The sequence below is a fragment of the Phalacrocorax aristotelis genome, chromosome 1 (genome assembly GCF_949628215.1).
Source record: "Phalacrocorax aristotelis chromosome 1, bGulAri2.1, whole genome shotgun sequence".
Classification (NCBI taxonomy): Eukaryota; Metazoa; Chordata; class Aves; order Suliformes; family Phalacrocoracidae; genus Phalacrocorax; species Phalacrocorax aristotelis.
Window position 1 is genome coordinate 134,535,012 of NC_134276.1, and position 14,331 is coordinate 134,549,342.

At 41.4% G+C, this 14,331-nt stretch overlaps 1 protein-coding gene across 16 annotated transcripts in view; it reads right to left on the bottom strand.

Annotated features, from left to right (window-relative positions):
• TEAD4 (TEA domain transcription factor 4) overlaps positions 1-14,331 on the bottom strand; it is a 56,354-nt gene that overhangs the window by 12,594 nt on the left and 29,429 nt on the right. For 11 of the 16 annotated variants that reach the window (XM_075110125.1, XM_075110089.1, XM_075110134.1 and 8 more), the window contains 7 exons: positions 10,890-10,954; positions 9,908-9,970; positions 5,951-6,085; positions 5,077-5,120; positions 3,997-4,052; positions 3,115-3,245; positions 1,979-2,152 (listed from right to left, as the gene is read on the bottom strand). In XM_075110125.1, coding sequence (XP_074966226.1) covers positions 1,979-2,152; positions 3,115-3,245; positions 3,997-4,052; positions 5,077-5,120; positions 5,951-6,085; positions 9,908-9,970; positions 10,890-10,954 — 668 coding nt within the window. Of the gene's footprint in view, positions 1-1,978; positions 2,153-3,114; positions 3,246-3,996; positions 4,053-5,076; positions 5,121-5,950; positions 6,086-8,190; positions 8,332-9,907; positions 9,971-10,889; positions 10,955-14,331 lie in introns of all 16 variants that reach the window. The other 5 variants (XM_075110052.1, XM_075110061.1, XM_075110070.1 and 2 more) reach the window with 2 other exon arrangements.

The window sequence follows — 14,331 nt, forward strand, 5'->3', positions numbered from 1 at the left end:
GTTAACTCCAAATGGGATTCAACAATGCAAGGGTACCCAAAAAAGAATTAGAAAGTCAACATATTAAATCAAGCTCAGAAATATCACTGTCATTGTAAGCATACAGATGCAGAGCCCCAGGGCATTATGTACACATTGGACTAAAGGTGTTTCAAATCCAATGTTGCATCTGTACGCAAGCCAAATTTCAGTGAGTTTATACCATCTGAACACCAGACACCTCACTTGGGCCCAGAAAAAGTCCAACTTAATGACACACCACCATGTAGATCCTTCAAAAGCCTAACTCAGGTTGGTCTGATGTGATGCACAGGCCACATTTATCCTTCTGATATTAAAAACCAGGCAAACACAATCCCCAACCAAACCCCACAAGCACAAAGGCACACTAACGGTTTTGATAAATAAAATCATAGTTGCACTATATCACAATTTCATTATGATTTCTCTCCTCTTAACTCAAGGAATTCAAAGTGTTTATTCTCTCTACATAATGTCTCCCTTCTAAGCTCTTCCTTTTGGTTACTGAAACTTCCAAAATACCACACAGGAGCCAGTGCTCTTCAGCTTGACATGAAGACTTTCCTGGGATCCCTATCCCGCAGCAGGAGGCAGCTGTTGCAGCTCCTGCTTTTCCAAAAAAACATTTCTTAGAAGCTATCTCCTCTTATTCTTTTCCCTTTCTTTTGTCACATCAGACTTGTTTCCTTTTCCAGACAGTTCTTAGTGGGCCAATCACTACCCAAATTTTGCCAAAGGATACCTTTCTCAGCAAGGTGCTGCTGTCTCTCCCAAGTATTTATCTTTCACCCAGAATAACACTAGTCTTTTACTTTTGGTTTCAACCTTCCCAAACAGGCTTTGTTGTACTCTGACAGAGGCTAATTCCATGAGGGACCCAGCTCAGTAGCACAGTCTGCAGGTAGTAAAGTAATTATGTGTCTCCAAGAATGACCAATAACTAACGCTCTAAGCACCAGACACTTGAACAGCAGACTCCCAGCCAACATTCTCCAGCTTAGTTATGGAAAGGCTAGGCTTGGGACAGCTGGGAAGTTGCATTTCAAGGCATGTAAGTTAACTGTTTCTTCTGAAAGCACCAGTTAAGAGGCTTTCTAGTGCCAGTTTTTATGAAGAGTATGAGAAATGAAAGCTCATTTCTCACCATCTCACTCCTGACCTGGGGTTGAATTCTAAGTGGTAAACTCAAGGTGAAAGGCTCCAAATCCCATTACACATTCCCTCAGCCATCTAGTGTGCAACTGCCCCAAGCTGCTTTTATTTTTAATCTTGTAATACCTATGATAATATTGATCAGCAAAACTATTTTGTTTGTACCCTGAAGAACAATGGCACCGTTTGTGCAAATTTCAGCTAACTCACAAAAATCCAAATTGAGTGAGTAGGCTTTTGCCAGGCTGATTTCTGCCAACTTACCAGAAGTCATTTCAGTTACATATTATCAGTATAAGCCAATTTCATTATATGTCTCTCTTATCTTTTGTCTGTCCGTGTGCCTGCAGTAAATATGCATCTGTAAATTATTAGTACTTGGATAACATAAAATACAAGCTAATGAGATAGGAGAAGAGATGGGAAAATATTGCCTCTGACTGAGAAGTTACTCAACACAGAAGTGAACACATAAGACTACGCAGAGAATAATTTCCTCTGAATTCTTCTCTTATACCTAAATAAGTTTTAAAGGGCCCAAGTCACCATTAGCAAATAAAATCTCCAGTCACTAGTCAAGAACAGCTCTCCAGATGACATTATGAAAGGTACATCTTGCTCCAGGCCTGAATGAGGGCCTTGTGCAGTCAAGGAAAGATCTCCAGTGACAGTTGTGACTGTATTAAGTTGCCTGCACAAGGAAAATTTGTCAGGAAGCAGCAGTCTTCTAACAGCTAGCGAAGCATCGCTTTTAAAGTGAGAACTTCATAGCAAATGGGTACCCTACAAAGGGTCCTTCCCTTACCCAGAATTTGACAAGGAAGAAGGCATTAGCTGGACCCCTTTCAAAGAGTTCCTTCAGGCCCCCTTTTTTCTCAGGGAACTTGTCATAGATCTGCCGGATATCCACTGCCTCGAGGTAGGGGTCATTGTAGCTGGGGCTTGACTGCCCAATGTGCACAAACAGGTGTTTGTTATACTGCAAGAAGAGGAAAAACATGGAATTAGGAAATTGTCCAGTATATACTGAACATTCATGATTCTTCACAGAGGACTGCTGGAAGTCCCTGAAGATTTGATAGCACTTTTTAAAAGAGGAAAACTATTAGCAGAAATATCTCTGCTAATAGCAGCTCATGCTGTTATTTATCTCCTACCAATACATCCATGCTCTTGCTTCTCCTGAAACATTATTGTTGGTTTTTTAACTGCATTCACTCCTCCACCATTGCTTCATGTTGCTGCAATATAGACTGAAATAACCTGAGATACAGAGTTTTACCTGTCACAGGTCACTCAAACATCAGTGTTCCTGTCCTGTGAAGAGCTGCATGAAATCCCACAGCAAAGTACTAGCCAAATACTGTCATCTTTCTGAATTTTCCTATCTCAGAGGAAATGCTACTGGCTTATCACCAATGTATGTCTCAAGATGCAGTATCACAAGGTTTAGTGAGACAAGCAAATCTTATTACTTCTGTTTTATAGATGACACCATGGAAATACATTGATGTAAATTCACCCCAGTTGCCTCCAAATTTAAGTTCCCAGCACACTAGAGAGATATGTGGCTTCATATGATCTTACTATCACCTGATTCTGGGTCTATCCTCCGAGGCTGAACAGGACAGCTAGAATAGCTCAGCAGGGGCTGTACCACTGTCTTATGACCTCAGTGGCTTGAGCCCTGATAAGTGAACATCTATGACCCTAGAAAGGGGGGCCAGAAGCACATGGCACAGAGCTGGCTATATCGCTATAGGCAATTCTGTCCTCTAAGAGAAGGATATCTTGTGCTTCCCAGAGATGGCTTTCTATTCTCAGTAGAGCAATAAAGCAAATATTTCCATACACACAGAGTAGTGTAAGATATCCATGATGAACGGGAGCTACCTGAAGATTGAAAGTTAATGAGGGGTGGAAGTCAGGTGTGTATCTTACTGTGTCTTGGTCTTGTTGTTGTTCCAAGAACGCAGAGAATTCTAACATCCAAAGTTTGGAGCTAGCAACCCTTCGTCCTTGCCAAGCTGGTGCTGATGGGGAAGATGAGAGGCCAGTAGGAGACTCAAACCCTATGCACACAGGATTTATATAACAAAATTTAGAAAGAGAAAAGTTGGTAATAGCTTTCCAGTAAAGTACCTGTTGTCAAAGCTGACTAATTACTTTTTCTTATGACTTCAGTAATCATGCAAAAACACCATTCACAAGGTCTTCACTCTACCTGTGCTCTAAATGGCTTGTCAGTTACGCTCTGCTAAGACAGCACTGTCAGGGTTGGTAATGATGCAAAAGACAATCTACCTGTTTTTAACACCAGAGAAAACATGTTCAGCAACTTTAAGAGGACCTAGATTGAGCCCTAAATGAGCAGTGAAATGAAATGCTTTAGTGTCAGAATGAAGCATCACCATTAACATGACCATTAACCTCTCAAAATGGGGAAACGGAGACGGAAAATACATTTGTTCTTCCACTTAATGAGAAATTGGAAAGACAATCATGTTATGATGGAAAACAGTGTTCCAGTACATGCAGCATGGTAGAAGACCAATAGAGATACATAAACTTTTATTTTCTACTGAGCCAGAAGGAAAAGAAACCCCAAAACAACCAACCTAAAACAGGAAAAAATGTGGGTTTTTTAAATAAAACAAAATTTAAAAGCTTCAAATCTCTCAGTAAAAGGATGGGAACTCTGGATAAGAGGAAATTATATAAAAATTAATTTAAAAATATTTCAATAAGTACTTTTTTTAAGTGTTGGCTATTTTTGAAGTTGGAATATAATTTCAAAACAAGGAACTACATTTCCTTACCTACCTGCTAATGGCAGCGGAGGCTGTACAGCGTAAGGTTGTTGAGAAAAAGGTTTCACGCTATGGAAGTACACAGAGATGGTTAACAAAAAAAACAAACCAAAACAAACCGAAAAGACTCTTGACCAACTCTTTGTGCAGGTTAGAACAAGTATTTCTCCTGAGGGAGAAAGTGGCATAAGTGTCTTTAGGAAATTGTCTTTCCTTGTGGGCAAGAGAGGGTCATGGAGAAAGACTCAAAAAACACTAAGGGGCCAGGACTGGACCGAATACAATTTCCCTGCAGGTGTTCAGCAGGATCCACCTAACACTTGTTATTCAAAGATCCTTATCAGCTTGTTAATACACTGGTGCCTAGAAACAAACACAGATAGATTTAAATTTATGCAAGTGGATATACATCTATATATTTAGGCCCAGGTTCACAGATGTTCAACATCAACTGAACCTTTCGAGACTGCTCAGCTCCATTTTAACAACACTGTAAGAAAAATTGGGATCTGGAAACATCATCTGACATTGGGGTGGCAGATGTTTCAAACTTCTAAAAGAACTTCTCACATTTATGCTTCCTTGTTCACTTTCAAGCTTAAAGGTATAAAATCTACTGAGTGTTGTCTGTCTGTGCTGTTCTGTGTGGGCAGCCATATGTATATGTGTGTATGTAGAAGCATATTTGTGCGTGCACCTACCAGGAATACATGCTCAGCCTCACTACTGGTTGAACTTGGGAGCATGGAGCTGCAGCAGCCTTCCCTCTATCGGGCTGCTATGTTTAGCAGCTCCCTAAAATAACCCATATTAAGCTGCTTGAGTCATGGGACACATTAAAGGGGTGTAATTCCATGTTGAAGGTACCATATGAAAACGTAGGGTTTTATCTATTTAAGATTCTCTCATGACTCTCAGTTTGTCTTCAGCCAAGGGACATAAGTCTCAGATCCATTATCAGATCTGTCCGAGTGCTAAGACTACATTACATTAGAGTTTTATAAATCTTGTAATAGCTAATGGTGTGCCTCAGGCAGCACAGAGGAAGCAGCAGAAGCACCTGCTTTGGATGCTCACATGAAGGAATACTCACTCTTTCGAAGATCCAGCTTGACCTTGCAAAGCTCCTTGCCAAAACTGCAAGAGAACAACATATAGGCAAAAGTCACCACTCTTAGGACAGAGATGAAAAGCAAGGCTTGCTCCTTTCTGAGGAAAGAAACTGCAAGCTTTCAGACTTTTGAAGTTGTGCCTGAGCTATCTCTCTTCTTTCTACCTTCCTGGTTTCATCCTTGTGGAGGTTCTGACTGGTCTTCATTTTCTTTCTACACACTACTACCAGTGACATGCAAGCACCTGCCCAGTAGAGGTTTTTAATGGTAAATACTATGTATGCATCCTGTGCCTCTGTCTCCAAAGCTTTAATGATACTTACTCTCTTGGAGGGACCATTTTCCCCAGGAGAGCTGCACAGGAGTATTTTGGCAGAAATCAATGCTCAGCAAAAGCTCACTAGGCCCAATTCAAAGGTTAGGGGATGCTGACAGGTTTCTTCTATTAAGGATTTTATATAAGGGCCAACAATTTGTGATCTAAGCACTCAGGATGAGCTTGGGGATAATAAGCTTGAGAAAGGGTCAGGATGGCACAAACGGTTTTCATCCAACAAGATTATGGACTAAGTTATACAGATACCTAAAACTATTTCAGGCAGCTAAAAACCCAAAGGATCTGATGTTCTCTCACTTGTGTCATTTTATAAAAAGCATATAGTGAAACTCTGCTCTGTTGTGAGCAAAGAATCAGACCCAAACTGTTGAAGTCATATGACAGATTTGCTCTACAAAGACAATGCCTTTTGGCCCATTCTTTCTGATGTTATCAGGATTTTCCCAAGCAGGTCCCAACACCCTTTCAAATACTCAAGTGTCTTCAGCCCAACTCCTTCAAGACACTGATTCACTCACCCCAGAAACTGCAGGGTAGGCTGGTCGTGGGAGACCAGGCAAGGCCATTTTACTATGGAAGGCAGTTGCAGAGATAATCTGGGCAGATGACATTGTAGCCATACTCTGCATGGCTTTATCTTTAGCTGCCTGGTCCTATGAGCAAAAGTGAAAAGAAGAAAAACAATTATTATAAGGATAAACACGTTGCCTGGTCTAAAGCTGCATAACCAGGATTCTCATCAGCTTCTTTGTAGGGAGCAAGTGTCTCTCAAAACACGGGCAGCAGACTCACCAATAACTGTCCTAAGAACTCTTCAAAGTGTATAAGTCTTTCACCTATTACTATAGCTTCAGTAGTGATTAATCATCCTTTCTGAAATATTGGGATCACTGGTTTAGACACTACTAAGCATTTATCCTTTCTGTCTGAAGGCTTTCAGCCATACAGCTGAAATGTTTTGTTATGGAAAGTACAATCCTAATTGACTCGTGTTTTAATCATTGGTAAGAATATTCAATAGGAAAGACTTTTTGCTTATCAAAAACACCCTCTAAAAACAAGCTCACAAAAGGAGTTTGTCATCATCGCTGCAAAAAGTCTACCTCAATTTGGGACTGCATTAGCCTCGGATAGAGGTGATCCTTTTATTCCCATCCTTGGGGAAACAGGAAATCTTAGTAACCTCCCAGGGCATATACACAAGGGCGTTCCTTTTCGTGTTTTAACAGGGCTGTGGAACAGCATGTATTTTTACATGCAATGGCAGTGCAACAACTAGGAGGTCTGATGTATGTTTAAAATAAATAGCATTCTTCACTTCTTCCAAGGAATAAACAGACAAAGAGAAGCACTTCCCCACATTCTGCCTTTCCTCCTACATGCCCTACAATTAATCTTCATCCTTCAAACACTCCACATTTAGCTGTGACATTACAAGGGCAATGCCACAGATGAATTCATGGCTTGGAGAGACTGCTGAAAGAGGCAAGCTCTTTCTGTCCTCTTCAGGCATTCTCACTTACCACTTTCATTCATTGAACAGCAGTAAGTTCTTACCCTTGGGTCTCCATTCTCTCTAACCCCTCCACTTTCTTTAAGGTTTTCTAAAGTTCAGACCCAAGGGATTCTGATGTATCTAACACAAAAACATTTGGAGGAGGCATAACAAAAGCTCAAGAATAAATGATAAGGTTTAAGTGAAATGATCAGTAGGAATGGACAATACTTACATATCTTCTTTTTTAGTGTCTGTGACTCCTGTTAGTACCATTCAAGTGAATGGAAGGGGAACATTTTAATGGCTGAGAAAGTTCCTAAGATTCTCCAAAGCTATGGGAAAGTTTTTCAGAATCCAGTTTAAATAATACATTTGAGAATACTTTAAGGAATACCTACAACTTTTTTCAAGGGCAAGGATTCTTTTCTGGTTTTTCATGACATACATAAGGACCATTTCCCAGTTTGCACTGCAGAAAACGATATTTTTTTTTCCTCCTGTTACTTTCTCACTTGAAAAATCATATTTGCCTACCTAAGCTTACATGAGTTTATGGGGAGGAAGCATTTACTTGTGGAAGTATCAATGTAAAGAAATAAAAAAAAAAAAAGAGAGAACAATTAAGAAGGGAAGATTTTATCTGTTAACCCCTGTTGTGTTTTTCTGTTTGATTTAAATGTCTGACAGACTGCTGAAAAAAGCAAGTTTTTGTAAAAGATACCTCCTTGCTCTTTCAGCTAGCAGTAGTCTATTCATTTCTATTGTGTTTCCAGTACAAAAATGCAGCAACAAAAACTTTTACCAAACATTCGCAATGTTTGTATTTTATTATTCTCAAAACACATAATACCACCACAATTTCTCTCTTTTTCCTTAGTACAGGTGATACCTATTAGCCACCCAGGACATGGAAAAGTACTGAGTTCTGGGAACGAATTTTTCTCTAAGCTTTTCCCTACTTTCCCACCTCTATCTGTTATAGGCACAGTGCACACTTAGAGAAAACACTCCAATTTGTGTGGAGATGGTAGTGTTATTGTAATTGCCCTGAGAAGTCAGCATGTAGCTGCTCTGATCTCCAGGATATAAATATGAAAACATGTACTTGCTATAGAAAATGAACAGTGATAAAAGAACACACAGCTATCAGCAGGAACTTGGAAGAAGGGCAGCAGCTTTTGTGATTTCACTTCCTTGCTCTATGAAAATGACTAGTAAAAGAAAAGAAGTAAATGAGTTGAATCAGTACTACAGACTTGCCTCTGCAGGCAGAAAGGAACAGTCTGGTACTGGGGAATGGTTCACTGCAGGCAGCAGGGCAGAGCTCACAGCATGGCCTGGGGTGGTGTAAAAGGAGAACAACCAATGGTTCCACGGAGCTCCCTGAGACACCTTCGTTCCCTGAGAAGGAAAACAGCCAGCTCCTGTGTGCTAAGTGGAAACAAGCTCGGCTGACTGGCTTTTCAATCATGCCAAATCCCAGAGCTGTGACATGCAAGGAACAGAATCAAGGTTATAGATATAAGCAGCAGTAAATCTTTTAACACCCCAGGCAGTTGTTGTTTCCGTCTGGCTCTAACTTGCTTCTCATGCAGGCCTCCACCTGAATTGACCACTTAACAGCACCACAGGTTTCAAGCTTAGGCAGCCCTACCTAGAAGTACTGAATTAGATACTTGTAATTTGTGGCTCCTTCTCTTTATCAGAGCAGCTGGAAACACAACAGGCTAATAACAGACACAACACTGATGTCTAAAATGGACCTGGGTATGGGATGTGGGGGGTGCAGTCATGACTTAGAGGTGATCACTGCTTGCAATAGAGATGCATGCACTTCAGCACTGGTCAAGACTTGAGTGCCAACAGTTCACTCAGACAGTCCACTCCTCCTGTTGCCCAGCAAGGACTTGCCCAGACAGCCAAGAGGAAGCACTAACAGCTGTCTACTCAACAGTCAGGCCTGGACTGGGCTGTCAAGATCCTCATCATCAACTGAGGTTGGAAGATCAGGGAAGGAAACACACTTCTCTCCACATCACTTATTGCCATACCAAATCATGAAGATCAGCATGCACCTTCTCTGGCTGTCTCAGTGACACATAACAAGGACTGGACCTCACATGCTGCTCAGCAAGCCCTTTCTGGATGGCTCACATTCTAACAGGGGACACCCTTGTGTGCAATTGTCAACCATAAACTTGACCTTCTTGACATTTCTGGCAATTCAGTCTGAGCACATAAACCATCTCCCTGCTTCAAATCTGAGCAGAAACAAATGTCAAGAGGTATCATCAGTTCATTAGCGTGATCTCAGAGCTCCTCCTATAGAAAGGAAAACACAGATTTGCTCAAGCAAGTAGTCAACCATTTTCTTTCTCATTAGCCCAGGCCTCTACAAATTAGGTCTGAATTAATCAAGGTGCAAAGTCTATCCAGCTGGCACCATTTTACCTGAGAAGATACCAGCTAGCTTTATTGCTTTTTCTCAGTGGTTATGTCAACCCAGAACACTTTCTCACAGACAACTCCACATCACTACCACTAATTGAGGTGGAACTAGCACTGCAGTAACTGTAAGGCTACCCCTTCCCAGTGCCACCACAACACCAGAGACTTATTACTTGTCAGCATTTGTAACCATAAACCCTCTTCTTCAGGTAAACATTCTTTGCATATTCCCAAGTCTAAGGGTCTTTCAGACTTGGATGAGAGCAGCATAAACCAAAGGTAAAAGTCAGTCACATAAAAACTGAAGTTATTGTTTCTTTATTCTTTAAATAGAATTGCTCCAGACGTCACAGAGCTACAACAATACAAGTGTTTGCACAACACTTCCTGGGAAGTACCTTTTCCTCCCCTGCTTACTACAGTTCAGTGGCTAATCTCACCCTTTTCTGAGGCTATTCAAAGAGGGAATGGATGAGGGAATGGCTGACTCAGGGGGCTTGCACAATATGTTCAAGGATACCCATCATACCTTGAGCTTAGCTTGGATCTCTCTAGCTTTCCGCCTTGCCAGGACCTGGATGTGACTAGATACCTGCATTGAAAGACAAAATCCATCATTCCAGAGGGGTACTTGGTAGCTACTTGCAGAAGTAAACATGCTTTAGATACCTTGTGTAATAAGGAATTGTTTAGGGTTAGGGAGAGGGAGGTTGATGTCGCGATGAGGTGCTTTTCTGAACATAACTTAAGTGTAATGAAATGAGGTGGGGGACCAAGAAAGATGGGCCATTTAAGGCCTTTTCCAATTCAAATAGCTTTATGAAGCTAGAGACCTCCTCTAAAACTGAAGAACCACCCTTAAATCTAGGGATCGAGAGTTCTGATCTCATTGCTCCCCATCTTGCTTGGCCTCCTTTTGGGAGAAGGGAAACCCATGTTCCATATCCCTGACCACTACATAATGACTCTCAGAACTTCCCTATCTCTAATGTGGGCTGAAACACATCATAGAATTATTTCGTTTGGAAGGAGCTTCTGGATGTCATCCAGCACCCCGCTACTCAAAGCATGTCTAGATGTCTCAGTGCTTTGTCCAGCACAGCCTTCACAGTCATTCCCAAATTACAAAAAATCCTTCTTCATCCTGTGTATTTTCAAAATCACAATTGCTGTCCATCTGCCTGGGCTGAACAAAGATTCTTCATATAGAGGACCACTGATGTTCACTGAAAAGTTAATTAGTAGGGCAAATAAATAAAATCACACAGTTTAATAGTAAAAAAAATTGTGTGTCACGATGTGTTTGGGAGGCATGAGCATTACAGTCCTACTGTAAAATGGCTGAGCTGACTTTTCCCACCATTCTTGTTAACCAGCTCAGCACAACCACCTTTTTCCAGCAAAGCCAGAAACTAATAGCATGTGAACAGCAAGGGATTTGTTCTCATAAGCCCTCATCATGTCTAGTGGTCCAAAAAAGCTAAAGTTTACAGGGAAAACTTTGCACTTACCTGTTTCCTTGTGCGTGTTTTCCCTGTTCTCAGCTTAATATAGCGGGCAATCAGCTCATTTCGGCCTGGAACAGAGAAATAATGCAAATACAAGTTTAGAAAGTTGTGACCCCAGGGAAAAGATGCACAATGGAATTATATATCTATAGAGATCAGCAGTATAGTGATACTCTGTCATGCTATTTTCACTTTTAGAAAGGTAAGTTCACTAATTCATTAGTTCACACGGTAGAGGCTGAGTTTTAGGAGCAGAACGTTGGGTGCAAATTCTGTTTCCCAGTTTGCATCTGTATAGCTTAGCTTAAAACTACCAACAAAAAGGAGAATCTCATGCTTTGCTTAATAATTACATCACCACAGTGTATAAAAATCTATGAACATGAATCAAGATCGCCAGTACAAACAAAGAAGAAAAAGGAAAGCCACTCGCCCTAAAACATTGAGAAAGGAAGATCCAGGGAACAGGCCAGTCAACCTCACCTGTCCCTAGAAGGTGATGGAGCATGTAATCCTGCAAACCATTTCCAGATATGTATTCAAAGGTGACTGGAAGTAGTCCATGTGGATTTACAAATGGGAAATCATACTTAACCAACCTGATAGTTTCTACTATCTTGGTAGATATGTACAGAGCTGTATATATTGTGACTCTGGTAAGGCTTTTGATGCTGCCTCCCATAATATCCTCACAGGCAACCTGAAAAATCATGGGTTAGATAAGCAGACAAGGAGGTGGATTGAAAACTGGCTGAATGGATGGGCCCAGAGCGCTTTAATCAGTGGCAAAAAGTCCATTTAGAGGCAAGTCTGTAGTGGTGAACTGGGGCAAATACTGTTCAACCTCTTCATTAATAACCTGGACGTAGCACAACCTCAGCAAGTTCACAGATGATACAAAACTGAAGAGGCTGATACATCAGGTGGCTATGCTGCCGTTCAGAAAGGCCTTGACTGGAGAAATGGGCCAACAGGAATCTTATGAAGTTCAACAAAGGAAAACGTGAAGTCCCGCACCTGGGGAAAAATAACCCAAAGCACCAGTATATGCAAGGGGCTAACCATCTGGGAAGCAGCTTTGCAGAAAAGGACTTGTGGATCCTAGTTGACAAGGAACTGACAATGAGCCAGCAATACACCCTCATGGCAAAAGGCGGCCAACAGCATCCCATGCTGCATTAGAAGGATTGTTGCCAACGGGTTAAGGGAGGTGATCTTTCATCTCTACTGTGCACTGCTGAGACATCATCTGGAGTATTGCATCTAGTTCTGGGCTCCTTGGCATGAGAATGATGTGGATATACTGGAGTGAGTCCAGCAAAAGGTCCACAAAAACGATTAAGGGACTGGAGAATCTCTTTCATATGGGGAGAGGCTAAGACAGCTGGGACTGTTCAGCCTGCAGAAGGCTTGGGGGGAGTTTTATAAATGCACTTAAGTACCTGATGGGAGGCAATGAAGAAGAAGGAGCCAGCCTCCTCTCAATAGTGCCCAATGAGAGGACAAGAAACAACGGGCACAAACTAAAACATATGAAAATCCATCTGAAAACAAGAAGGAAAAAGAAAAACAAAACAAATAAACAAAAACAAACAAGCAAACAAAAAATAACCTACAAAACTCTTTTACTGTAAGGCTGGTCAAACACTGGCACAGGCTGCACAGAGTCTCCATCCTTGGAGATACTCAAAACCTGACTGGACACAATCCTGGGCAACCTGCTGTAGCTGACCCTGCTTGAGCAGTAGGGCTGGACTAGAAAATCTGAAGAGATCCCTTCCAACCTAAACAAGCGTGTGATTCTGTGACTCCAAGTACAAGAAAGTAAACAACAGTGGGGAAGTACCTGGAAATAGTTACACAGAATTTATCAGTGTGACATGATACAATGAATTAAAAGTGCTTTCTGGCTCTTGCAGGGATCCCAGAAGAGGAACATTCTTCAGAGGAGATACAGAGGGGGAAGCTTAGCTTTGTGAGAGGTTTGGGGAGCTCCCATAAACAGGAAGGTGGGGCACTGGCTGGAAGAGGTGAAGCAATCCTTGTCCGATTATGGAAAAAGCATACCTTGCAGGCTGAAGACAGTTGGGTTTTACACCTTGATTTTAAGAGATGACACAGTGAGATTAGGCCCTTCAGGGCCAAGAGAAATGAAGACAAGTAGCTTTATGTTCAATGTGAGAGGAGAGGCCATTGCATAGACGCAAAGAAAAGATGCTCATGGTGACAAATGAGGAAGATGGTATTAACAGCAATATGAATGCAATAGTTAACGAAACATGAAGCTACAGGGTCACTGGTACAGGATTTGAAATTGCTTGGAATGAGAGGAGGAAACCACAGAAGTCTCAGGTCCAGGATTTAAAAGTCAGGAGGAGAAGCAGAAAAGGCTGAGCTACTGACAACTTCAGCAGTTAACAGGAGAAGCAAGCTTAGACCCGATTCACAGGTAGCACCACAGAACTGTTTGAGAGTGGATACCAAGACTGTGCCAAGAGGCAGACTATGCAGGTCCCATACATTGGCTCTTATGCACCAAGTCTAAGCAAACACACAGATTTTATTCTTTTCCTGGAGATGGAAGCATAAAGAGCAGAAACAGAAAAACAGCAACTATACGTCTGAACTCTAGACTGCTTCAAGGCAGAAAACATGAGAAAAAGAGCAGGCTCTGCAAAATAATATGTTTGCGGTGACCATACTAGTAGCGATACAGTACCTCAATAAAAAGTTAGGAGTGGGAAGTGCAAGGCTGTGAGACATCTTATAGGGCTGCAAGTGTTTGAGGAATGAAGCAGGAATAAACTGGGAAGCAAAGCCACAGCTCTTGTGAAGTTTACTTATAACAAAATTATAAAAACCCCCAGTATTTTCATGGAAAGTTTATGGGCTGAATGAAGAAATTGTACATTAAGAAAGTCATCACAGACATCAAAAAAGCAAGCAGTGCAAATAGATGCAATATTTATTCCAGTAGTTTAATATTCAATGAAAAAGTTGTCACTTGCTTTTATTTTAACCCCTTAACTCAACCCTGAAAAAAAATGCAAGGAAGGACTCTATACAAGAGAATGACCACCCAACCCTTTAGGGAAGGGCTGGAAAAGCTCCTAATTCCATCTGTTTCTGAAACAGATGAATGTAAATGTCCATGACTGCATTTAGGCCATGTTCATGAAACATAACCAAAGCACGCATAGGGATAGGAAACCATTTTACATTTACAGATCTTGATCTTTTCCTATTGGTGTCATTACAGAAGCTCTCCTTATTCCCCTGGGAGAAGAATCAGGTCTGTAGCTGAGAAAAAACAGCTCCAGCTCCTCTGTACACAAATTGGGAACTACTTCTGTGCCAGAAACACAACACCCAGCATGTAACCACTGACTTATTCAGTTCCCACAGTGACATGCCCGAGAGTTTGATGGGAGTAGATGTTGTTATG